At 50.5% G+C, this 26,696-nt stretch overlaps 1 protein-coding gene across 4 annotated transcripts in view; it reads right to left on the bottom strand.

Annotated features, from left to right (window-relative positions):
* Pi4ka (phosphatidylinositol 4-kinase alpha) overlaps window positions 1-26,696 on the bottom strand; it is a 150,882-nt gene that overhangs the window by 12,430 nt on the left and 111,756 nt on the right. For 2 of the 4 annotated variants that reach the window (XM_042258975.2, XM_076548410.1), the window contains 15 exons: window positions 26,515-26,604; window positions 25,327-25,446; window positions 21,753-21,845; window positions 20,659-20,815; window positions 20,245-20,372; window positions 14,942-15,100; window positions 14,592-14,743; window positions 12,271-12,378; window positions 10,348-10,475; window positions 8,666-8,785; window positions 8,353-8,432; window positions 8,051-8,244; window positions 6,662-6,752; window positions 5,155-5,322; window positions 4,384-4,437 (listed from right to left, as the gene is read on the bottom strand). In XM_042258975.2, coding sequence (XP_042114909.1) covers window positions 4,384-4,437; window positions 5,155-5,322; window positions 6,662-6,752; window positions 8,051-8,244; window positions 8,353-8,432; window positions 8,666-8,785; window positions 10,348-10,475; window positions 12,271-12,378; window positions 14,592-14,743; window positions 14,942-15,100; window positions 20,245-20,372; window positions 20,659-20,815; window positions 21,753-21,845; window positions 25,327-25,446; window positions 26,515-26,604 — 1,842 coding nt within the window. Of the gene's footprint in view, window positions 1-4,383; window positions 4,438-5,154; window positions 5,323-6,661; window positions 6,753-8,050; window positions 8,245-8,352; window positions 8,433-8,665; window positions 8,786-10,347; window positions 10,476-12,270; window positions 12,379-14,591; window positions 14,744-14,941; window positions 15,101-20,244; window positions 20,373-20,658; window positions 20,816-21,748; window positions 21,846-25,326; window positions 25,447-26,514; window positions 26,605-26,696 lie in introns of all 4 variants that reach the window. The other 2 variants (XM_076548411.1, XM_076548408.1) reach the window with 1 other exon arrangement.

A 26,696-nucleotide genomic window follows, 5' to 3' on the forward strand; every position in this document is an offset into this window, starting at 1 on the left:
CAACACAGAGGTTAGGTACCAAAAGCTCATTTAGAAGGCTGTCTCCGTCCCAGTGACAGGATCCAGAAGGCTCTGAGGGTGCAGAGAGTAGCATGTAGCCAGCACACTGATGGCTACCATCTTACAGATCTCTTCTCTCTTTCCATGTCAGTGTTCCCTACCTCAATCCCCCCCACCTTAGTGTTGGAGATACGGTCTCTTAGCAACCGAAAGCTTGCTGATTTGGCTGGACTGGCTGGCTGGTCCCAGGAAGCCTCGCACTCCTGCCTCCCCAGCTCCAGGCCTACAGGGGATGCTATGCCTGCCTTTCACATGGATGCCAAGGTTTGAATTCGGGTCCTGTGCACACCTGGCCATTGTTTAACTAAGCCTCTCCACATTCCTAGTAACTCTGGTTTTAATGACCGTGTCTTAGGTTAAAGAGTGACCTGGGACTAGAGAGATGGCTCATCCGATAAGAACAGAGGTGTTCTTGGAGAGGACTGGAGTTCAGCCCTTAGCAGCACAGCAGGCTGCTTATAACGCCTGCAACTCCAGGTCTAGGGGATCCAAGATCTCTGGACTCCACAAGTACCCGAACACACACATACACATGACTGAAAAGAACAATAATAAAAATACAACTTTAAAAAAATGTAAGCTGAAGTAGGGGTAGTAGCTCATATCTGTAATCTCAGCACTTGTAAAGCAGGATGCACGTTTGAAGCCACCCTGGGCTACAGAGTGAGAGACGACATCAAAACAAAACCAGAAGGAAAGGGCTGGAGAGATGGCTTAGCAGGTAAAGGCATTTGCTGCCCTGCCTGATGACCTGGCTACAATCCCAGGTACAGACACACACACACACACACACACACACACACACACACACACACACACACACACACACAGAGAGAGAGAGAGAGAGAGAGAGAGAGAGAGAGAGAGAGAGAGAGAGAGAGAGAGAACTTTTTTCAGAACTGCCCTGCCCTGTATTCACCCTTCTCACTGCCATAGCTCTGTGCCCCAGCCTCCTACAGTGGCCTGTCTCCGGTTCAGCACCTTAAAAACCTCACAGTCTAACCCGGTAAGGCCCCTTACTGGTGGTGAGTGGGCAGACAAGCCTGTAGGTGTTACTGACCCTGGCTAATTAATGCGAGGGACAGTCTCCATGAACATCCTGCTTTGAAAGGACTTAGAGAACCAGTCTGTTGTCTTGGGCCTGAAGACCAGGTAGAGGGAACAGGAAAGTGGAGAGCCAGAGTATGTTAGGCCACTCTCCAGCCTAGCTTGGCTGTCTTAGAAACTGTCTCTGTAGACTGTAGTACAATATTATTGTAAGGGGTGTTACTTTAGTTTATGTCGCATTTGTTTAATTCTGTGAAGCTGTGTTCCTGTGCCTGTCTAAAACACCTGATGGTCTAATAAAGAGCTAAACAGCCAATAGCAAGGCAGGAGAAAGGATAGGCGGGGCTGGCGGGCAGAGAGAATATATAGAGGGAGAAATCTGGGGGAGAAGAGGAGAGATGGAGAACTGAACAGGAGAGGAGCCAGCCACCCAGCTACACAGCAAGCTGTAGAGTAAGAAACAAGGAAAGGTATGCAGGAATAGAAAGGAAAAGCCCAGAGGCTAAAGGCAGATGGGATAATCTAAAGTATAGAAAAGCTGGATAGAAACAAAGCCAAGCTAAGGCCGGGCATTCATAATTAAGAAAAAGCCTCCATGTGTAGATTTATTTGGGAGCTGGGCAGTGGGCCCCCTAAAAGAGCAAAAACAACCAACAACAGTAGACCACACTGGCCTTTAACTCAGAGATTCACCTGCCTCTCTCCCAAGAGCTGGGACTACAGGTGTGCACCACCAGGCCCAGCTCGGTGAGAGTCTTAGCTGTGGAGGTGGAAATGAGAGGTTCTACATTAGAGGTTCTCAGACTTCGTAATATGACCCTTTGGTACAGTTCCTCATACTGTGGGGACCCCAACCACAAAATCATGTTCGTTGCTACTTCATAACTGTGATTTTGCTACTGTTATGAATTGTAATGTAAACATCTGTGTTTTCTGATGGTCTTAAGTGACCTCTCTGAAAGGGTCGTTCAGCCCCCAAAGGGGTCTCAATCCACAGGTTAAGAACAGCTGATCTAGGAATTTAAGTCGTCTTGGCTCATGGTTCAAGGCCAAGTTTGAGCTACAAAACACCTTGTCTCAATAAACAAAAACAAAAATGTAATAGAACAAATTAAGTTGTCCAAATTCACAAGTTTGTTTTTGGTTTTTTTGTTTTTGTTTTTTTGAGACAGGGTTTCTTTGTGTATCCCTGGCTGTCCTGGAACTCACTCTGTAGACCAGACTGGCTTCAAATTCAGAGATCTGCCTGCCTCTGCCTCCTGAGTGTTGGGATAAAAGGCGTGGGCCACCGTCTAGTGGTAAACAGAATTTTACTGGGTAGAGCTGGGTATGGGTCACATTTATAATTCCAACACTTGGGAGGCAGGTAGACTGTCATGAGCTTGAGGCTAGTCTGGATTACATGGCGAGACTCTGTTTCAACAGCTACCCTTCCAACAACAAAACAACAACAAAACACACGCAGCCCACTTGTGTCCTGGCGCTGACGTACAGCAGTGCCCCACTCACTGTAGCTGCCCGAGTGCCCACGGCGTAGGAAGTGTGGTTACTGCCTACAGGTCACTACCCAGAACACGGGGTGCCTGGGCAGCGGCTCCTGCCCCCCTGCCCCTTCCTCAGCTCAGGCCCTTCTGCTGGGCCCACATGGAGTAGGAGCGCTAACCAGGCAGGACAGGGGAAGGAAACAAGCTTCTGGAGAAAAGAGTCCTCACAGTAGTTCCATAAACAGCGGCATCAACGCTACGTGCTGGCTTGCCGGCTGTGGCTCTGTGTGCTACCGACGTGTTATCTGTACGGTCCCACCACTCGAGAGTCGGGAGGTGCTAGGTCTCTAGTTAGGACTCAGTTTTCAAGACAGGTTGGCCGCTGTTCCCGAAGCACCTATCTGCAGACTACAGATGTAGCATCATGGCAGCCTGGGGGAAGAAGGCACCTGGGGGGGACAGCCAGCCAAGGGGCTAATGGGAGCACAGAGGGCCGAGTCAGGACTCAGATCATCTAGAGTCCAGGACGGGACTCTAGATGGGAATGTGTCATGTTGCGCTCACTGTGGCTGTAAGTGGCTGAACTATCTCCCAAATTCACGTGTGGAAGCACCTTAGCATGTGATATAAAGAGGTCACAGGATAGGTCCTGAGCTAGACTAAGGGAAGAATGGGCGAAGACAGGGCAGAGATACCACATGCCCACTGAGGGAGAAGGCCGGGAAGAGACCAGCCGGAGCCTCAATGCTGGAGCGCTAGCCTCCAGACTTAGTTACAACAACTATGCGTACGGTGTTTTGCCTACATGCATGTCTGTGCACCATGTGTGTGCCTGGTGTCCACGGAGGTCAGAAGTGGGGTTGACTCCCCTGGAGCTGGAGTTCCATATGGATAGTTGCCAGCCATCATGTGGGTGGTGGGAACTGAACCTGGTTCTCTGCAAGAACAGCAGCAGGCCTTAACCACTGAGCCATCTCTCCAGTCCCAGGATTTATTTATTGTATTATTGAGATAGAATCTCTCTATGTAGTCCTGGGTCCTGGAACTTGTTTTGTAGACCAGGCTGGCCTCAAAGTCAAAGTGCACCTGCCTCTGCCTCCCAAGTGCTGGGATTAAAGGCGTGCACCACCACAGCTGATAAAATGATAAAACTTTTTAAAATTTTTATTTATTATTTCAGTGTTGGTGTGAGGGTGTGAGTGCCACAGTGTGCATGTGGAGATCAGAGGACAACTCTACAGTTGGTCCTCTCTTCCCATCATGGGATCCGGGACTGGACTCTGGGGTCAGGTTTCTGTGGCAAGCACTTTTATCCTGGGCACCATCTGGCCTCCAAATTTATGTGAAAGTAAATGTCTTTCTTTCTTTCTTTTTTTTTTTTTTTTTTTTTTGAGGCAGGGTTTCTCTGTGTAGTTTTGGTGTCTGTCCTGGATCTCGCTCTATAGCCCAGGCTGGCCTCAAAATCACAGAGATCCGCCTGCCTCTGCCTCCCGAGTGCTGGGATTAAAGGCATGTGCCACCACTGCCCTGCGTAAATGTCTTGTTTAAGTCACCTGGTTGTTGCCACTTTTCTGGTCATGTGATTTCCTGCGCCCTGACCCAGAAAAGAGGCTCCTAGAACAGGCTGCCCACCCATAGGAAACAGCTAGACGGTGCATCAAACCCACCCTCTCTGCAGTGAGTGGTCAGTCTGAGGGAGCCCCGAGGGCGCCTGCTGGAGCTGTGGACTAGGGGCTGCGGGCGGCTACATGGGCGGCTCCTGGAGGAAGTGGAAAGCTGTGCCAGCACGTACCTTGTCGTATCTGAGGGCCTGCACAATCTGGGGGATGTAGAACAGAATGGCATCCTGCAGAAGGAGGAAGGACGGAGACTTTAGAGGTCTAACAGTTAAAACAGTAATGAGCGCTGGACCTGCACACAGGACGCTGCCTCCTGCTGGAGACTGGGGAAGGTGCAGGGGATCACAAGGAAAGTGTCCAAGGCTTTGTGACACACATCGGTGAAAATAAACACGCAGAGGAGCCTGCCCGAGGTAAACAGGAGGAAGTTACTAAGACTTGCTGGTGCCGATGCTGTAGCAAGCAGAGCTCTAGAACATTCTACAGGCCCTCCATCATGGCTACAACACAGGATCTCCCCAAGAGTCTGCTGGTGGGGTAAGAGGCATGGGTACACTGCTCACCTCTCATAGGAGGGCCCAAACTCAAGTAAACTTTCTTTTTAACCAAAAGATCCAATTAAAGCTAAAAAAAAAAAGCCACAAACTAGGTAACACATATGAATTACAACTGATTTTTTTTTGAGAAAGGGTCTCACTGTGTAGCCCTAGCTGGCCTAGAAGCAGAGATGTGCCTGCCTCTGCTTCCCTGGTGTTGCTATTAAAGGCGTAGGCGTGTGCCTCCACAGCCCAAATTCATCTTCTGCAACTATGGAAGCCAGTAAGACATATTCTAGATGAAGCCACACAGCGGGGTGCATCCCAGGGTGATCTGTCTCGCATCTGCCCACCTAACCACGCTGGGAAGCTGCACCCTAGGCTGGACCAGCAGGGCTCTGGACTCACCGGAGGGAAGGACCGCAGGACTTTCACCCCATACTGTGCAGTGAGAGGGTGTGGCGGATACATGCTGGAGAAGTAGGAGAGGCCTGTGGGTGGGTCCGTGGGTGCCCAGCACAGGACATGGCTGAGCTCTGGGGCATCGGCGTCAATGGTGTGCCAGGTGACCAGGAACTAGGAGAGAGGTGGAGACGGGGTTGCCGTGGTCCTTTCAGCCACGGCCTGTTCAAGAACGGCCAGAGCAAAGGGCAATAGGGCGGGTGTGGTATGCATGTCTTTAATCCCAGCACTCATGAGGCAGAGAGGGCAGATCTGTGAGTTCGAGGCCAGCCTGGGCTACATGGCAAGGTCTAGGCCCAAAAAAAGGAAAGAAAAAGAAAAAAGCAACAATAAAAAACACTTATGATAAAATGGAAAATGTTTCTGACTTGTGATACAAAGTAGCATCATCATCATCATCATTTGGTTTTTCGAGACAGGGTTTCTCTGTGTAGTTTTGGAGCCTGTTCTGGAACTCACTCTGTAGACCAGGCTGGCCTCGAACTCACAGAGATCCGCCTGGCTCTGCCTCCCAAGTGCTGGGATTAAAGGCTGCCACCTGGCCGATATTTTATGTGTATGAGTGCTTGCCTAAGTGCACATCTGTGTACCATGTGTGTGCACAGCCTGCTGAGAACAGGACAGGGCTCGATCCCCTGGACAGGAGTTGCACACAGTTGTGAGCTGCCGTGTGGGTGCTGGAATTGAACCCCGGCCTTCTGAAGAACAGCCAGTGCTTAACCACTGAGCCATCTCTCCAGCCCCGCTTCTTCCTCCTCCTCTCTGAGACACAGTTCCACTCTGTGGACCAGGCAGGGCTGGAACCTTGACCCTCCTGCTTCAGTCTCCAAGTAGCCAGGACTACAGACCTGCACTGGTGACCAGGCTCAGCAGTGATGGTTAAAACCAACTTCATTGGTTTGAGAAATACCTAGGTTAATAAAGTACACCTTTGAGTATGTCTGTGAGGGTCCAAAGAGGACTGGGTCCTGAGGGCTCTGACCTGGTGAATAGAGGAATAGATCTTTCTTTCTGTCTTTCTTTCTTTCTTTTTTTTCAAGACAAGGTTTCTCTGTGTCCTGGAACTAGCTCTGTAGACCTCTGTAGTCTCTGCCCTCCGAGTGCTGGGATTAAAGGCGTGCGCCACCACCACCCGGCTCAGATTAATTTTTTGAAGAATTCATACTGTGGTGGCATTCTTTTGCGGTGGGGCCTAGTGGAGGAAGTGCGTCATTGGAACCATGTGTCTGGATCTGTATTCTCGGGATGTGAACAGCCTCCTGCGCCTGGCTCTGCCGCCACGGTGCTCTGCTCAACCATGTGAGGCCGATCCCTCGGAAACTGAGTCAGAATAACCCTTTCCTTCCTGAGTGTTCTGTGAGGTGTTTGGCCATAGTCAAGAGAGTAACCAGGCCTTTCTGGAAGACGTTCTAGATGGAGTTGAACTTGAACTGGCATGTGGGGGCTGTACTACCTTGATGGCTTCAGGGACATCACTAACAGCTCCTGGGTCCAATCGAACGAGACGGGTCACTTCGTTTCCAATGGCTTCTGTATTCTTGAACCTACAGTGCACAAAGGGTTTGGGTTCCTTCACTGCCACAGAAGCGCCAGCAGGAAACACTCAGCTGGAGGGATTTAGTCATCAACACTGTATGACAGATCTCTAAACGTTGTAGGCAAGTAATAATAAATACATTACAAAGTCTGAAAGGGACCCTTTGAAAAATTACACCATTACAGCACTCACGAGGAGGTGACGGGTGAAGACACAGAACCCTTTCTCAGTAAGATGGCTTAGTGGCAAAGGCTGATGCCAACCTTGATGACCCAAGCTCACTTCCTAGTCCCACACAGTGGAAAGAGGACCGAGTGTGGCAAGCTGGCTTCTGATCACACACACGGACACACACACACAGACACACAGACACACACACACTCCTCCAAAACAAAAAACCAACCAACCAAAACGCAAGGGAAGGACAAGAGAAAAACCACAGCATTACTATGCTGTGAGGAAATGGCTGGACTCTCTTCAGAACTGCCCCACCCTATATAACCAGCCATCCTTCTCCCGTAGCTCTGTGCCTGCCCTCTGCAGTGGCCTGTCTCTGGTTCAGCACCTTACCCCACAGTCTAACCCGGTAAGGCCCCTTACTGGTGGTGAGTGGGCAGACAAGCCTGTAGGTATTACTAACCCTGGCTAATGAAGGGACAGTCTCCATGAACATCCTGCTTTGAAAGGACTTAGAGAACCAGTCTGTTGTCTTGGGCCCGAGGACCAGGTAGAGGGAACAGGAAAGTGCCCCAGCTTGGCTCGGGAGAAGGCTGAGGGGCCATGTCGGCCACGGGGCCTCTGCAGCTCACCTCGCCCACCTTGCCAGTCTGAGACTCACCTGGAGAGGCTTACGGTACGCTGGGCAGACAGCCACAGCCGGAGTGTCTGCTCTTAGCTTGAGCTCAAAGATGACGTCACTCAAACACAAACACAATCCAAACTCTCCCAGATTGTTTCTGTGGACTCCCTCCCAGGAAGGAAGCCTTTAGAAATTACACTGTGACTGTGCTTTTTTTTCCTTAAACAGTGCCAGGGATTGAACCAGGGTCTTGTACGGTGCTAGCTAAGGGTTCTACCACTGGGCTACACTCCCTAGTCATACACGTGGTGCCGAATTCATCCAGACATTCCTTTCCTGGGCTGGGTGTTGTGGCACCTAGGAGGGGCTGACACAGTCACAAGGGTCACTGTGTGACCTCTGCACAGACCAGGTGAGAACCCCGAGTGTCCCTACAGGACCCATGTTAGAGACGGACGGACGGACGGACGGAGGGAGGGAGGGAGGCTGGGCTGCCCGAGGCCCACCTGGCCGGCAGCTGCACAGCGAGGTAGGGAGAGATGCCCCAGGCGAGGTTCACGTTGTCCTTCCACTGCTTCTCACTCAGGCTGATGTACTTGGACCTCCAGTTGGCCACACTGCTCTCTCCCGCCTGGTCCAGCTCCAGCTCTGGGGCTGACAGCGGGTTGTACCAGGTGATGAGACGCTCAATTTCAGTGGCCTGGCGAGACCAAACAACGTCCAGTGTATCTTGTGCGGCGTCCCCATGTGGCTCCCACCCCCGCGCCCCGCTGCACACAGGGGAGCCACGGTGTGGCCTGAGTCTCACCAGCAGTGACAGCAGCAGCGTCCTGCGCTTCATGTAGTACTTGTGCAGCTGGGAACCCCGGTTGGTTTTCTTAGACATGCCTAGGGAGCAAAGACAAACACGGTCCCTGTCCTTCGAGGCCACTATCTGCCCTGCCTTTTCCTTTGGTGGTGTGTTGGTGACTGAACCAAAAACCTGGGCCATGTTTTAGAACCTAGAAGCAGCTGCCTTCTGATGTTCTGCTCTGCCATTGAAGTGAGTGTCCACCCCACCACCAGGATGGGAACTCAAGACTGGACAGAGGATGTAGGAGTCACTCCCTGCCTTGACCGACCTGACTTTTTGGAGATGGTCGACATGCCACTGGAGAGGGGGTAAGTGTTGATCCAGCCCTGGGCGGCCTGCTGTCGAGAGCCCACGGTCACATCCAGGTTGCTCCGGGTGTCTTGGTTATCTGCGGAGACACATTGTAGACTCGGGGTGAGGCGGCTCAGGACACCACAAGGAAGACAGCTCCGTAAGTCTTGCTTCGCCAGCACAGATACCTAAGGTTGACCTCCCTAGAACCTCCATTAAATAACTTGGGTGTGGTGGCTCATCTTCCTGATGCTGGATAGTGGCCAGCAAACCCAGCTTACTTGGCAAGTTCCAGGCCAGTGAAAGACCTTGTCCAGAAAAAAAGAAAGACAATATAGAGCTGGGTGTGGTGGCGCACACCTTTTAATCCCAACTCAGGAGGCAGACAGAGGCAGGCGATCTCTGTGAGTTCGAGGTCAGCCTGGTCTACAGAGTGAGTTCCAGGACAGCTAAGGCTACACAGAGAAACCCTGTCTCGAAAAGCCAAAAAATAGAATAAAATAAATACCATCAGTTTTTAAAAAAATCTTAGGTGTAAGAGTGTTTTGCCTGTATGTGTGTACAGGTGCTTGTGGAGAACGGAGAACAGTGTTGCATCTCCTGTTACAGATGCTGTGAGCCACATATGGATGCCAAGAATTGAACCCAGGTCCTCTGGAAGAACAGAGCGCTCTAACCACTGAGCAGCTTCTCCAGCCTGTCACTGGTTTTTGACAAGCAAAGGCAGTTACTTACTTACTGGCACTGTGGGGCAGGAACCTGAGCATCCAGGGGACAAATTACACAAGCTGTCGGCCCTGCTCGCTGTGGAAGCGGAAGGAAATCTGGCTTTAATGCTTCTTTCCTCTTCCTGGAGAGACGTTCTGCTACAGAACAAAATTCTCAGGGAGCGTGTCAGCAGCTCTCTCTGTTCAGGAGCAGGAACCTCCTTCTGTCTGCTGCTGCTGCTGACACGCTTGTGTCCTGGAGTGTTCTCCTCTTTGCCTTGGGAAGCTATTGGTTCCAGCATACGATGGCTGGCTGCATGTATGTCTGCATGCATGTTATGTATATGTATGTACACACCCATATACAGATATACTCTGCTTCCTTTCAGGCTCAGCTCAGAGGTCACTGTTTCCAGAAAACTTTCTTCAATGCCAATCTACCCTGGTTGGGCCATGCGCCAGTCTGGAGGAGAGCTCCTTGAATCGCTCTACTGAAGTGATCTGACTGCCCTTATCAGATGACAATGGTTATGATGAATTCATCTGGGTATACTGGCCTTCCCCTACTCAGTGGGCATCTGGGAAGTGAGCCGTTCCAGGCAGAAGTTGTAAGGAAGAGTGCCCTGTGCTTGCCATATGCATCAGCGAGGTTGGAGGAGAGGCAGCTGGCAGGCAAGTACTGGGTTCTCAACACTGTAAGGCAGAGCCAAGGTCAGGGCTCACCTGGGCCCTGACTGTTCTCGTCCTGCCTTCCCAGAACCATTCACAAAGCACCCCCACCCCCACCCTCCCCTCCCGTGTGTTCTCCACCCTCCCCTCCCGTGTGCGTCCGTCTGCTCCCCACCCTCCCCTCCCGTGTACGTCCGTCTGTTCTCCACCCTCCCCTCCCGGGTTCGTCTGTCCGTCTGCTCTCCACACCCAGCAGCTGCTGTGCTCTGAGGGCAGTGCTTACCTGGGGGTACAAGCTGGCTGGCGGTCAAGTATTTCTTATCTGAGAACATGGCAGTCCAAAATTTAATCATTATGCTTATGTCTTCACGAAGTCTCTTTTCTCCTTGGGTAGGGAACTTTGGTGGACAACTACAAACGTTCACAAGACAGAAAGAACTGAGTGTCTGCAGTCAGAGGCTAGGAAGCATTCATGAGGCAGCAAGAGCAGACATAAAAGTTCACTTTCTTCTTTGGGGGTTACCCTAATCATCAGCAAGGATGACCTCACTAACTCCCATGGGAAGTGTGGGTGTCCTGATAGCCTATGTACTCTGTTCAGCTTTACCACCCAGGTATCATTACATAGCTCAGACTGCCTGTAACTCCAGATACACACACACACATATCCCTATATATTGCAAGGTGGCCTTGATCATGATTTCCTAGATCCATCAGACCGTAGGCAAGTGCCACCATGCCTGGCTCCTATTGACAGCCCTGTGGAGTAGTGCGCTGTGGCAGATGGTAATTTAGCTATCTGCATACAAACACACAGCCTACATTTGCAAAGACTCATGCAGCTGATATTTGCAGGATTTTGTGTAGCAATCATTTATATTACAGAAATAGTAAATGTATGCAATTTAATCTCCCTCTCTTTTATTATTATTATTTTTTCTTGAGACAGGGTTTCTCTGTGTAACCCTGGCTGCCCCAGAACTTGATCAAGAACCCAGGCTGGTCTTGAACTCTGAGATCTGATTGCTTCTGCTTCCTGAGTGCTGGGATTAAAGTCGCATGCCACTACCCCAGCTTAAGTGCATTCTTACAGATTTTTTATTCTTGAAGATCCCAGACATGTCTGCAGTATGTCTTGATCACACACACCCTTTCCTCTCTCCAACCTGCCCCTTTAGCACTTCTCCTCCCTAGATCAACGATTTGCCCCCTTTAGACAGGGTCTCTCTATGTAGGCTTGGAACATGCTACGCAGACCAGGCTGGTCGAGAACTCAGAGATCGCCTGAGTGCTGGGGTAAAGGTGTGTGCCACCACACCTAGCTCCTCTTCCCTTTTCTATCACCCACTGAATTCAATTAGTGCTGTCCACGTATGTGGAGGTGTGTAGGGTCATTCATGGTTTTGTCTTTGATTCTCAAGTGCTCTGCTTGCATCCGGCTTCACAAATGGACTGCAGGTGTATGCCACTGTGCCTGGATGCTCTTAATTTAGACAAATAAAATTTGGACTAAAATCTAGAGTTAGAGATTGTTGTCCCCTGAAATGGGTGGCGGGAACTGAACTCAGAACCTTTGGGAAAAGCAAGTGTTCTTAACTACTGAGCCATCTCTCCAGGTTTGCTCCCAGCTCCTGCTTTGTACTGTTAAATCTTGTGTTTTGACACAGTGAGTTTAGTTACAAAACCACTAAAGAAAATACCTCGCCAGGAGGTGGTGGCGCACGCCTTTAATCCCAGCACTCGGGAGGCAGAGGCAGGCGGACCTCTGTGAGTTCCAGGACAGCCTGGTCTACAGAGTTCCAAGACAGCCAGAGCTACACAGAGAAACCCTGTCTTGAAGAAACAAAACAAAACAACAATAAAAACAAAAACAAACAAACAAACAAAAAAAGAAAATGTCTCTGTGTCTTCCAGAACTATTAACTACCTACCTGTAGAGCCCAGGCTCAGGCCCTGTGAGCCCCTGCCCCCAGTCAAATGAACTGAACTTCAGGGACAATCTGCAAGTATTCCATTGGGCACCTGGCTCTGAGCGCACACGGCTGAAGAGACTCCAGTCTAGTCATGCAAGGGCTAATGAATGAGGTTGGTGAGCATGAGCCAGGCAAACTACATGCTATGTAAGCAGCTTCCTGGGGAACAAGGGCATTCTAGGCTGGACTGCAGCCACGTCTGGGCATGTGCACAGCACAGCTTCAAGTAATACCTGAAATAGTCAAAGGCCGTTGAGTAGATCTTCTCTCGAAGCACGTTTCGAATGGTTGCATTTGGAACCACATCCGCATGCAGAAGGGACAACCCCAGGGTGAGCAGTCTGCGAGAAAGCCACAGGTTGAAATCCTAGCCAAGGGCTGAGCCTCAAGGGGTGTCTAAGCAAACAGACCAGACTCTCTGAATATAGAGAGCCCAGAAACATTACCAGTAGGGGTTTCATCACTTAGTTGTGTTTTCTCTCTCTCTCTCTCTTTCTCTCTCTCTCTCTCTCTCTCTCTCTCTCTCTCTCTCTCTCTCTCAGACAAAGTCTCAGATATTCCAAGCTGCCCTTCAGTTCTGTTTTGGAGTGTGAAGATAAACCTGAATTTCTGATCTCCTTACCCACATCTTTTAGGTGCCAAGATTAGTGTTAAAAATTAAACAAATAAAAATGATGATGGCGCACGCCTTTAGTCCCAGCACTCAGGATCTCTTGAGTTCCAGGCCAGCTTAGTCTACAGAGCTAGTTCTAGGACAGCCAAAGCTACACAGAGAAGCCCTGTCTCAAAACGAACAAACAAACAAATGAACGAAACTAAACACAAATCGTTCTATGGATGGGTAAAGGTTACTGTAAGGCCCTACAGTTAAAAGAATTCATTTAGTTAACTAAAGTAAAGGTTTTCCTGCACTAAGTCACAGCTCCTTAGTCTAGCCCCTGTGCAGCAGTGAGGCCTTGTACCACATGAAACCTGACACGTTCTCGGTAAAAGGCCTCCCAGTGAGTGGGTTGGGGATGTAGCTCAGTTTGTAGAGTGCATGCCTTATGCTGAGGTCCATCCCTAACACTGCATAAAGTAGGTATGGGAAGACTTTTTTTTTCTTCCTGAGACAGGGTTTCTTTATATAGCCCTGGCTGTCCTGGAACTCACAGAAATTTGCCTGCCTCTGCCTCCCAAGTTAGGACTAAAGGTGTGTACCACTGCCACCACCACCTGGCTGAAAGACTAAAAAATAAACAAATAAAAATGAAAAACCGTCTTCATTTTTGTTGAGGGAAAAGCAAATCATCTCTATGCTATTCTGACTGGGCTACAAGTTCCAGTCTCATAAACAATGTGTAGCTTAGTCCTTCTTGGGACAGTGCTATGAAGGGGGAACATTTAATTCAACCCAGAGAGGGGGAGGGATTGTTTCCCCAGTGTGTGGGGTCTGCTGACCAAGCTCTGAGCGGGCGCTGTGGGCACAGGTGGGGCACCACTCTGCCCGTCTGCCGGGAGCTCAGAACCCTGGGGTGGGGACCAGGAGTTAAGCTGGGTAAGACACAAGATCTCTGCACAGCGAAAAGCCACAAAACCCCACAAGCAGATCAGGTTGCAGTAGGGTCCTTCTCGAGGGACAGACCCCAGCTACGGCCCGACAGTGATATGGGCCCTTTGGAGCAAACATCTTCACGGGTAGCAACCAGGGTAAGAGGCTCTAGAGGCCCAGCTAGGGGTGCAGGGGCATCATGGGCAGTTAGCTGGGCCTGAGGGGTGCTGCAAGATGATCAGAGTGTAGCACAGCCACCCCAGAGGCAGGGGCACTACCCTACACTGCCAAGGAGCCCTAGGGGATGGCCTTGGTGAGAAGAGAGAAGCAGACAGGCCCTTATCTACTCCAAGTAGATAAAGAGGTCAGACCCACCATCCCAGGGAACCAGAGTCTCTGTATGTGGCTACAGGGATGGCAGAAGAAAGAAGGACTAACTGCCAGCGGCGACTTTTCTGAGTGCATCTATGAGGCCGGCTGATCCTGCGGGTGAAGGCTGCTCCAGTGGGTGGTGCAGACAGACAGGGGGTCTGCTCCTGTCTATAACAGCTGCCCACCACTGGACAGGACCCGGGGACCACTGTGTGGGTCAGTGGCAGACGGGACACTAGCAAGAAGGCCGGCTCCTCTCTGTATCTGGTTTGAGGAGTGAGTTCTAATGTGTGGTCAGTGGTGATGGGGTCACAGTCTGGAGTTCAGGGGAGAGGAAGACACAGAGCCTCTACCAGGCCTGGGAAGACAAACACATGGGTACTGGCCACAGGCCCCGCATAGCAGAGTCCATGTCCCAGTGAGAAAGACTGGACTAGGGGAGCAGGGGCTAGAGAGGTTTTCAGCCAGCCAGAGGCCCACGGTCTCACGTTTTGCACGTCTTCCTGACAACAGCACCCTAAGGATTTACTCTACAATGCACAGAAGCATCACAGGACACACGCACCCATACCATGATTCACATGTCACACACACGCCCCACGTCAGTAACCGGACACCCAGATGCTCCCAGAGGAAGAAGAGAGCCCTTACTTGAAACGTGGCCCGATGGCTGCCACATGCCTGTTCATGCTCCCCTTAGCTCCGCCGATGTTCAGGGACATGGAGCGCTGCAGCAGACTTGAGAAGATCTCCACCTGGTCAGAGCTACAGTACTTGGCGATCTCAAACCGCTGTACCAGGAACTGGGGAAGAAAGTAAGCAAGCTGTGTAAGTTGGGGCGGGCGCTGGCGAGCATAGCTTGTAAGAGGGGTCTGGGTGACAGGCAGGCAGGGAGAACCAGAGAGGAGCCTGTGGGGGACCCATCCTCTCGGGCCAGCCCACCGCAGGTGTCCCCGCGAGGCTGACCGTACAAAGCCCAGCAGAGCTTGGGAGGCACGCACATCGATCCAGATGTAGTGGGGTGTCACTTCGGGGGGGCAGGGCCGGGGCTGACTTGCTTCTGACGCTGCCAGGGGGTCTGCTTCCCTGGTTTCGGCAGAAAAGAGGCCGGACTTCTGCTCCACCGTCATGTGCCAGGCGCCCGCCATCTCCCGCATGAACTGCAGGCGGAAAGGAAATGTCAGCGCCTCCAGCAAGCACCAGGGCGGCCCAGTGCGATGGCGTGTGCCTGTGGTCCCAGCACTCAGGAGCCTGAGGCAGGAGGACTGCAATGAGTTCAGGTTTGGCTGGACTACAGAGTGAGTTTCAGAACAACTAGTGCTACAGAATGAGGCGCCTTCTTAAAAAACAAACACAAAACAAAACAATACTGGATAAATCTAGGAAGGTATGAAATAGTATCACATAACCCCATGTCCCGGGGCAGCTCCTATGTGTTTGGTGCGTGTCTTTCAGTCTTTTCCCCAGACTGACCGTCACCCCAACCCACGCGGCACATCTGTGATGTACCTAGCGCAGTGTAGGCCCTGTCCTGGTCCATCTTGGAAACAATTCTGAAACTATCTGTGCTAAGGAGGGTAAGTACCATATGCAGGCTTTCCAAGCCACAAAGGCAGGCCTTCATTAGCTTGTCAGATCTGGGAGTGGCTTTGGAAATCCAAGGGAGGCAGGCTGCAGTTGCCAGGGCTGAGTAGTCCCTTGGCCTAGCCACACTGATCCCGGGCCCTTTCTGCCTGGAGGCAGGAGGGCTGTCCAGGGAAAGCAGAGCAGTGGCCTGGAAGGAGTGGACGCTAAACAGAGGACCGGCTCCATCTGACCCCGGGTTAGCACCGGCAATGTGTGGGCTACACCAGGCACAGGTGAGGCGGACGCTCTGGCTCCCTTTCCAGCACCGATATTTACCATCTTGCAAGATGCAGTCCAGAGGCTGTAGAATGCTTGCCTCATATTTGCAAAGTCATGGATTCAAGCTCCAGTTCCAACACACACACACACACACACACACACACACCATGTGGCGCTCAGGATGGCCCAGTGGCTAGTCACTGTTGTGGAATATTTGTTTACACTGAAAAGCCATGTCTCTGCCTAAGGCATCTTCTGACTGGTTTAATAAAGAGCTAAATAGCCAATTGCTAGGCAGGAGGAATAGGTGGGACTTCTGGGGAGAGGGAGACCTGGAAAGGAGAGGTGGGGTGCAGCAAGACATACCTTACAGAGGACAGGCAGCAGAGCCACGTGGTAGAACATAGACTAATAGACGCATGTTAATTAGTTATAAGAGCTAGTAGGAAAAAAGTCTAAGCTGAGGCCAAACTCTCATAATTAAGTCTTCACGTCATTATTTGTGAGCTGGTGGTCCTAATGAGAAAGTGCTCCTACCAGTCACAGGGATTTTCACTCCTGCGCCTTGGGCTGACTGCTGGGTTCTCATGAGCACTGAAGAGCAAGATGGGGGCCAACCAGGCCGGGCTCGGGAAGAGCCCAGGCATGCTCTCTAAAATGGCATCTCAGTTCTCTTCCTTCCTGCTGCCCGGAGCACAGATGCCATGAGGGCGGAGACGACAAAGGCCACCTGTGCTGCGGACAGCACTGTCATAGGTGGGAACCAAGAATGCCAAGAACTACACCTGCCAGTGGCTTCTCCTGGAGTCCGGCCTCGGCCTACTGTTAGCACAGGAAGTCCAGGGCTGAGGGGCCAAGGAGCCATGCAGAGGCCAGACCCGCTCATCTAAGATCCACTCCTGTGCCAGGGCCTCCCAGACTCTGGGGACAAACAAATGCACATGGTCAAGAAGTAGGCAAGAGACAGAGGATGCTAAGCTTGAGAAAGAAGCATGTGGAGCGTGGAGGGAGGATGTTCTAGGCAGGGAACACCAACTCAAATCCCGGAGACGCCAGAAGTGACATAGTCATCCAGGGAAGGGGACGACAGGCAGCTAGGCGGGGACCCAGTGCTCTGCCGCAGAGCAGCGGGAGACAGAGTCTGTCCGTCTAGATGGTGGAGAGCAGCCAGGGTCTGGGGACCAGAGACTCGAGCAGTGTGGGCTTTCCTGGCGCTCCTGCGGCACACGGGAAGACGGGGCAGGGCGCTCACTGGTGGTGTGAAGATGTCCCCACAAGTCCTGGGCACTTGAGCACTTGGCCCCGGTTAGCAGCTGTTTGGGAGGGTACAGAGCGGTGGCCTTGCTAGAGGAAGCCTGTCCCTGCAGGAAGAGGCCGTCTGTTTCCTGCTGTGGTTTGAGATGTGAGCTCCCAGCCACGGCTCCAGCGGCCTCCTGCCTACTGCCACACTCTGCATCATGAACTCTAACCTACGGAACCATGAGCCCCAAATAAACTCTTTCTATGTTGCCTTAGCCATGGTGTTTTATCACAGCAACAGAAAGTAACTAATTCGCTGGGTGTGGTGGTTTAATGAGTGTCCCCAGTCTCAGGAATCTGAACACTTCGTCTCCAGTGGGTAGCACTGTTTAGGGGTGCTATGGAACCATTGCGGGGTGTGGCCTTGCTGGAGGAAGCACAGCACTGGGGGGAATGGGCTTGAGTTTACAGCCTTGTTCCACTTCCGGTTCACTCACTGTCTTGTGTTTGGGAAGTCAGCCCTGAGCTCTCAGCTGCCTGCTCGGAAGCCCAGCTACCATGACCGCCATTTACAGACTCACCCTCAGGAAGCACAGCCAAAATAAAGTCCTTCTTCCATAAGTTGCTACGTCACAGTCTGAGAAAAATAACACAACGGGGCTGCCTGAAGGTCAGGGGAGAGACAAAGGAGGCCAGGCCACAAGGGTAGCTGGAATGCAGGGTTGTGACCAAGCTCTGGATCTGTGTAAAGCTGGCAGGACATGTCGGGGGGAGGGCATTTGTAGGAAGTGTGGAAAGGAACTAAGATGTGGTAAGGAGTCTGGTCTACACAGAGAGAAGCAGGTATGCTATTGACCATGAGGTGTCCAAAACAGGGAGCAACTGGGACTCGGCAGCCCAGGCTTTTTTGTGCGACTGGAGCTTGAACCCAAGACCTCACATATACCAGGTAAGTGCTCTTCCACTGAGCTATGTACATAAAGCTGGTTTTGTTTTCTTTCCGGCTAAATAAAAAAAAAAAAAATGTGTGTATGAGTGCTTTGCCTACGTGTGTGTATGGGTGCCATGTGCATGTGGATTCTGGAATCTGAATGCACGTCCTCTGTAAGAACATCAAGTGCTCTTAACTGCTGAGCCATCTCTCCAGCCCCCTTTCTCCCACTTTGGAGACAGGGTATCAGTAAATTTGTCAGGTGGGGCTTGAATTTTGGATATTCCTGGTTCAGCTTCTTGAACAGCTAGCTGGATTATGAACTTGGGCCCCAGGTCCAGCTGTAGCTGACCCTGACTCTGTCAGCTGGGGCGCTCATCCGCTAACCGGGTGGCACTTGGTGGCAGGTGACTAGCATACATGGAGGCTGTGGTGCCAGGAATGGAGCTGCTGGCAGTTCTGAAGGTGACGCTGTGCTGACAGGGAAAGGGATGTGGGGTGTACATGCTGAGTGGTCCCTGCCAGCCCCTCACCTGCCCCCATCTCCTTCTTTCTCTTTTTAAAGACACGATTTCACTGTGTAGCTCTGGCTGGCCTGGAACTTGTTATGTAGACCAGGCTGGCCTTGAACTCACAGAGATCCACCTGTCTCTGCCTCTGCCTCCTGAGGGCTGGGAACAAGGGTGTGCACCCCCCTCCCCCCCAGCCATGAAGCTTCTCTGGGAAGGAGTCTCTGGGAGAACAGTTAGAATCCCACCGTGGGTGCCGTCAGGACTCACGGCCTGGGACGGGTATTATGTGAGGTCTGTGCTCTGCCATGTGAGACACTAAGGCTCCTAGGTGCTCACATAAGGCACCCTTAAGACAGACTGCAGGTTCAGACAATCCAAGATGCACGGGAGGGCTGACAACAGTGGTCAGAACACTGCTCTGCCCTGTGACGCTGAATCAGTTCAGTTCTCTGCCTTTAGAATCTGTGCGAGGGGTGTGGTTCTACAAACCAGGGGGGAGCCAGACTCAGCAGGGAAGAGACCACGCCTCAAAGCCAAGTGGGTTCATTAAAAACAATGCATGGGGCTAGGCCGGAGAGATAGATGTTCGGAGAGATAGATGTTCGGGGTTAAGAGCACTCGGTCCTACTGGAGAGGACCTGGGCTCTGTTCCGTGTACCCACGTTGGCTCCCAGCCATCTCTAACTTCAATTCCAAGGGACTCGATGCCCTCTTCTGACCTCCTCGGGTTCTAGGCATACATGAGGTGCACAGACACATGTGCAGACAAAACAATTATACACACAAAATAAAATACTGTATAAAAATTTCTTCAGGCTACGTAAGATGTACATGATATATACATGAACATGTGTCTTGCATATGGGACTTGTGTTTCATAACACACATTTTATTATCCACATGCAAATATTCTGAAATCTGAAGGAAAAAAAGTCCAAAATCTGAAACAGCTTCTGTACCAAGCATTTCAGAAAAGGCATACTCAACATGTATAATCTCACCTGGAGGCTTCATGAAGTAGTAAGTCTAGAAATACAGACCTATGTGGCAGAATATTATTTCAAGGTGTGTTATTTTTGTTTACGCTCTGGAACATTTGTTTAATGAAAGATGTGTTTGATTAAATAAAATTCACCTGCGGTCAGGAGGCTGCGGAGCTGGCTGACAGGAAGTGGTAGAGAGGAGCCAGGTGAGAAAGGGTTTAGGAGGCGGGGCGAGGAGAAGCACAGGGGCTTTTTAGAGGATGGGAGCAAGGACAGGAGGTGAGCTACTTGCTATTCAGCCTCTGAAGAGAAGAATTCCACCTTAACCTTTGAATCCTGACTTCTTTAGAGGGACAGAGGTTTCGTTAAGTTCCCGTCGTCGTAGCTTTAAAGGGTCAGAGCCTGAGGGAACAGAACTCCCCGGGCCAAGGCTCTGCAGCCTACCTGCTGGTACTGGCGGGGCTGCAGCTGCTGCCGACAGCTGTGGCTTAAAAGGCAGCAGCAAAGGAGGGGACAGCAAACCTCGGGAGAGGGGTCTGATCCCACAATTAGGAAGTCAAGAAAGCAGTTGCTCCCAGTTGGATCTGGCATCAATGGGCACGCGGCAGACAGCCTGCTGGTCTCACCAGACTGCTTTCCACCCTGAGCCTTCCACCACTCCGTCATCACACCTTTCACACACAACGCTCTTTCTGGAGACCAAGGACGTGGAGGGCTTGTCCTGGTGGCAGAGCCAGGGCGGCCTCTCCACCCTCCCCCCCACCCGCAGAGCTGCGCTGGGCTCCGTCTCTTACAGGCACTTCAATTCCACTCTTGCCAGCCAGGAGCCACTCCCAGCAGGCCAGCGCGGTCTCCATGCCATGCTCATTGAACATCCGGAGGGGACCCCAACACAGATGATGGAGGAGCTGCGGGTCACAATCTGGAACCAAACACAAATTAGTCAAAGGCTCCTGATTCCGGCTGGGCCTGAATATGACTTCCCTAGGCTGACATGAGAGCCGGCATTAGCCGGGGCCAACAGGACCTTTTATTTACTGCTGGCTCATAAGAGATGAAACAGATTTCTACTAGCAGAGCTCCAGCTCTTTCTTGGACAGGATTCCAGGTTATCAAGGATTTCTAAGCAAACACTCACTTAGAAACAAACCCAGAACTCAAGCAAACACTCACTTAGAAACAAATCCCATGGAACTTCTGTGTGTTACCTTTGCTGCTAATGATCATTGCAGTCAGCTTGAACATGGCCTGTGTGTAGTGCTGAGGATTACTGTGGTCCAAAGCTGTAATCAGATCCTGAACCATCATTTTGTTCAGGTCAGATATCTGGCCCGTGGCTCCCGAGAACCGGATCATACCATGTACCTGTGAAGAGGTGTGTTTGTTAGCAGCCTTGCCCATAAGCAAAAAAGTGGAGATGTGCTCATCACTGCACACAGTGCTAACCTTGGCCAGCACATAGGACATAAGCTAGATAAATAAAGTTCCTTCAGGTTCAATATGACTCAAACTACAAAGCCAGCTACACCTTTTTTTTCTTACACAATTTTTCCCCAGAAAGTGTTACTTTATTACTCATATACCTGGCTATACAGGAGATAGGACTCTTTCCAAAAAATAAACCTATGCCCTAAAGACAAACTTCCTGCTGTCACAACATCATTCAAAAGGACCTGGACTAAGCTCTTTCAGCAATTCTCAGCATGTGACCAGCACATGCTGAGTATAACATGGGACTCTCTGCCAGGGCTCACTGGAGAAGAGCAGCCACTGGGTTAAGCAAGAAGCAGAGTATGGGGGGGTGTGGGGGGGGGGCAACTTCAGAGACTACTCTGGTAAAGTCTGTGAGATGCCAGTCTCCACCTTCAGCATTACCCTGGGAAACCGTGGTGTGAGTGGAGGCCATCGGTGGAGTCAGCAGACACGGTTCCCGAGCCTGCTTTTGGCAAGTTATTTAATCTCAGGAACCTGTTTCTTTACCTGTAAGACTAGAATATTGGTGCATCATCTTAGCACATGTCCAGGAGAATGCATGACGCTCGGCACATGTTTGCTACCACTTAACAGAAGGCCTTGGCGTGCTGAGTGTGTCCACATGACATCCTTTCTGCAGAGTGCTAAGTAACTGTCATCAATGACCAGAATGTGCCACTGATTTTGCTCAGACCCAGGTTCCTTAAGTCGCCTGACATAAGCAAATTCCACATCATACAGATGCCTCATTCCTGTTCCACTGTGGAATAGCCAAACGGCATAAAACCAAGATGCTCGGAGCAGCCTCGGACATAGGGAAGAGAGGTACCTCGCCAGCATAGCGGTTGCGCAAATTCAAGGATGCCATGAAGTTGGAGTAATCTTTCTTCACACAGGCTGGCCGTTCAGTTAGCTGAGTTGCCTACAGACAAGTATAGAGAATTACTTTAGAAGGCAAAACATCATCTTTTTCTTATATTTAACTTGGTAAACCAAAGTCCAAATAGGAAGTCAAACTCTAACGCAAAGACATTCAGTCTTCAGCGCTGGAAAGATAATGTAACAAAACATTCACGAGCACTCTCTAGAGACTATATGCCTCATGGAAAAACTAAAAAAACAAACAAACAAATTTTTTTTTTTTTTTTTTTTTTAAGACAGAGTTTCTCTGTGTAGCTCTGGCTGTCCTTGCACTTGCTCTGTAGATCAGGCTGGCCTTGAACTCAGAAATCCACCTGCCTCTGCCTCCAGAGTGCTGGGATTAAAGGCGTGCAGCACCACCACCTGGATAAAATTTAAAATTTTAAAACGTATTTTTCCAGTTTCCATGCAAATACGTATTGTATGTTGAACGCCTGTCTCCTCCCTCCTCTCCTGCTGCTCTCCCTCCCATGAGTCCTTGGCTCCCTAGACAGCTCTACTTCCATGTGGTATTACACACACAGTTCCATGTGTTTACCCTGGTGTTGGTCTTTCTGATGCTACTCCACCTTGTCGGTGTGACCATTTCCTGCGGCATCCAAACTCCTGTCAATGCTATGACTTCATCTGATGTGAGCTGTGGAATGGCGCAGCAGTTGAAGTGTCTGCCACGCAGGCACCAGGCCTCAGGATCCAGAGCTCATATAGAAGGGTGTGTGTTTGTGGCCTGTGGTCCCAGTGCTGGGCAGGCGAGGACAGAAGCATCCTCGGGCTTGTTGGCTGCGTGCTAGCTGAGCTTGAGGTTAAGTGCCAGACCCGGTCTCAAAAGTGAGGCGGGGGCTGAAGGAATGGTTGGTTTGGCACGCAAGAGCTAGCTGCTCTTTCGAAGACCTGGATTCAATTCCAAGCACCAAAAAGATGGCTCACAACTGTCTGTAACTCTAGTTACAGGGTATCTGATGCCCTCTTCTGGCCTCTGCAGACACTGCACATATGTGGTGCACAGATACACATGTAGGTAAAACACCGAAGCACATAAAATAATAAATAATCCTTTATAAATTATTGTTCAAGACAAGGTTTCTCTGTGTAGTCTTGGCTGCTCTGGAACTCACTCTGTAGACCAGGCTGGCCTTGAACTCACAGAGATCTGTCTGCCTCTGCCTCCAGAGTGCTGGGATTAAAGGTGTGTACCACCACCGGCTGGCACATAAATAAGGTGAAGAGTGAATAAGTGAGACAACCTATGTTGGCCTCTCCACATATGTGTATAATGAGAGATGTCACTGAGAATGTGGAGTTGGGGACTACAGTCTGCTTTCACAAGACAGAGGCACCTTAGTTAGGATCTCAAGCACAACCAACACAAATACAGATCAGAAGCATCTTTTTCTATTTATCTGGAGTCCACTCAGCTGGACGTGGTGGTGCTCGCCTTTAATCCCAGAACTTGAGAGCCAGAGACAGGTGGGATCTCTTTGAGGCCAGCCTGGTCTACATAGCAAGTTCCTAACCAGCTTCATGAGACATTCTACAAAACAAAGCCGCCACCACCACCACCACCACCACCACCAACAACAACAACAAAATCCCAAGAGTCTTCTTACTTGTAACCTATAACTTTCTGAGAACAAAGATGAAGCTCTTTCCAGCAAAACAGATCCATTGCAAGCTGGCTGGCTAGTGCCTAGGAAAGAGCACTCAGCTTGTTAAGTCCTGTCCTCTGCTCACATGTGTTCTCCAAGTGCCACGTGGAGAGCCCAAGACAGAGAGACTCTTGGGGACACGAGGAGGGGAAGAAGCCCTTTCCCCGGGAACTGGATGAAGTCAACAGAGCAAGGATTCCAGCGTGGTGTGTAAACAACCGCTTGAGGCTCTTCTTAGCCGTGAACCTGTAACTTCCCAAGATTCCCACCAGAGACCACCAGCCCTAGGAGCTCCTGGTTGACTTTACCACCATGATCCCACTCAAGGCGTCTCTGGAGCCATCTCACCCACCCTACTTATCCAGTGAGAGAGAGAAGGAGAAAAGGAATCTTGAGATACTGTGAGCAGTGAGTGAGTCACCAGGATGCTCATGCCTGTGGAGTCTGTGGTGCCCACACCTGGATGTGCCTTGCTTTCTTCTGAGAGCTGCTCTTAGTCCATTTTTTAATACCCAGAGCTACAGTGAGACCCTCCTTTCTTCCTGGGGGATGAAGACCTTGCCTTCCGTGGGCGCCTCACCTCTGTACCTCCACATAGCACATTCCACAGCCCATGCAGAAGGCTGAGCATCAACAGCACATCTGTCAATAGTCTGGTGCAGAGTGACTAAGTGTCGGGGAGGGCTAGAGTGAAACAGCCACAGTGCTGCAAGGCCATCATCACCAGGTACAACTATCTGTCTGATCCTGATTTAACTTCGGGCCTAATTTAACTCTGAAACTACGGCTTTTGAATCTAAATTAATCTTAAAAAAAAAACAAAAAAAAAAAAACAAACAAACAAAAAACAACAAAGTGAAGCTGGAGCACGTGTGTGTATTTGAGCACCTGCAGGAAACGGAGGAAGTCCAGCGAATGGTCCAGATAAACAGTTCTCAACCTGTGAGTCATGGCCCCTCTAGGGGCCAACACATATCAGATATCCTGTGCATCAGATATTTACATTATGATTCATAATAGTAGCAGAAAGATAATTTTGTAGTTGGGGTCACCACAACATGAGAATGTTTTAAAAGGTTGCAGCATTAGGAAGGCTGAGAACCACTGCTCCAGACCATGATGTAATGCTGTGCGTGTCTTAAAGGCCAGTTTCTCTCTCTTTCTGGACACTAGAAAGTCAGATTTCATCAATTGTATCAAGTTTTACCTTCAAAATAATATATATTTCAAGCTAGGTGGTGGTGATGCACGCCTTTTTAAATTTATTTATTTATTTATTTATTTATTTATTTATTTATTTATTTGGGTTTTTCGAGAAAGGCTTTCTTTGTGTAGTTTTGGTGCCTGTCCTGGATCTCATTCTGTAGCCCAGGCTGGCCTCGAACTCACTGAGATCCTCCTGGCTCTGCTTCTCAAGTGCTGGAATTAAAAGAGTGCACCACCACCACTCGGCATGATACACGCCTTTAATCCCAGCATTTGGGAAGCAGAGGCAGGCTGATCTCGGTGAATTTTAGGCCAGGCTGGTCTACAGAGGGAGTTCCAGGACAGTTAGGGCTACACAGAGAAACCCTGTCTCAACTTCCCTCCTCCTCCGCCCCCAGCTCCATATATATATATATATATATATATTTTAAAACTTAATGATAGGGAAATGTCTGTATGGACGGCTCCCACTTTTGGACCCTCATTAAACTCCCATCATCAACAGATATCCTATGTACCCCACAAATGTGTGGGTATGAGTGCCGGGAATCTTTCATGAAAGTCTGTATATAGGCTGAGTCCTTCACCCTATGATATTGCTCTCCCAATTCACAGGATGTTTGCACATACTCCAAGAGTCGTGTTCTGCTTGTTGTAGCCGGCAAAGTGAAGGATGCTCTCCGTGGCCATGGCCAAGCCTGTGTGCTGGGACAGTCCTGACACCCAGTTCTGATGTTTGCTCAGATACTCCTGAAATGGAGAAAACAAGTTACTTCACTTAACAGAAAGTAAAACTCTAAAGTATAAAGCGGCGGCGGGTCAGACTCCAGGCTTCAGTGCTGATCCTGCCCTGCCCTGCTGGCTGTGGGACCTGACGTCAGTAAGTCCAGCCCTTTTCTGACTAAGGATGAGGCCCTGATCTCTGAGTGGCTGTCACACGGTTGGCAGGGTATGTCATTATCTACATGAAATCTGCCAGCTGCTAGAGAAGAAGCTGCATGGCCTCCACTGCTGTGAACATGCAGAGCGCATGGAGGCCACGTGCAGCTCTCGGTTCTGCTACTGTAGTACGCTGCTCCTGAGCAATGAGTGTAGCAGACACTGGGATCCCAGAACAAGTATGTGAGCATGTCTGCTGGTGAGCAGGAGGGCACTGGGCAAAGAGATCCAAGGCAGAGCAAGAGCTAAAAGGAAGGTTTTCACTCTTGGGACAGCATGGGCTTGTAACTACAGGGGCAGGAACAGAAGCATGCATATTAACACACACAATACTGTCAATTGTGGTAGGGATTTCTGTAGCTAGGGAAATCCATCTGGACCAGACTCTATGGTGATGGGGACCGAGTAATGGTTAAGTTTAAAGACAAAATCAGGTTTGCCACTAAGACTGGACCACTGTGGCGGACACTGAGGGAAGACTTGAGAGGCTGAGGCTGGGGATGGGAGGGGCAGGCAGTGAAGCTGGCCAATGAGCATTGCATGAAGTCAGGGGCTCAGAAGGGATGGATTGCTGGGGATGGGGAGGAAGAGACTGGGTGGTACTGCTGCTGGCTGTGGCACTGTCCCTGCCCCCACATCGCCCCAACTCACCTTACAAGTAGCCACAAGTCCTCCCACAGCATTAACACCTTACCTAGTGTAGTGGTCAGACCCAAGTCTACTAACTTGACAAGCATACTCAGCCCACAAGCTGCGTCCAACAGAAAGATCCCTGAGCACCAACTACTCTCAGGCTTTACACTGACGTTCTTGGTCTCTGTCTATCCACACTAGTGTTGTTTACACTCTGACTGTGTTTTGATATTTGGAGCAAGGTACCTGTAGGTGGGACTTGGTGACCGTGGGTGCCCACTTCATGGCTTCCTGCAGGATCATCCCACAGCGTGCGGCAAAGTCCTTCACGATGCTCTACAAGTGGAACAACCGAACAAGCCTATCTAGGTTGTTGTGACTGTCACGGGCTGAACTGAGTAACTCTCAGAATGAGACCGCACTTGGAG

This window comes from Peromyscus maniculatus, chromosome 12, assembly GCF_049852395.1.
Source record: "Peromyscus maniculatus bairdii isolate BWxNUB_F1_BW_parent chromosome 12, HU_Pman_BW_mat_3.1, whole genome shotgun sequence".
In the NCBI taxonomy this organism is placed as follows: Eukaryota; Metazoa; Chordata; class Mammalia; order Rodentia; family Cricetidae; genus Peromyscus; species Peromyscus maniculatus.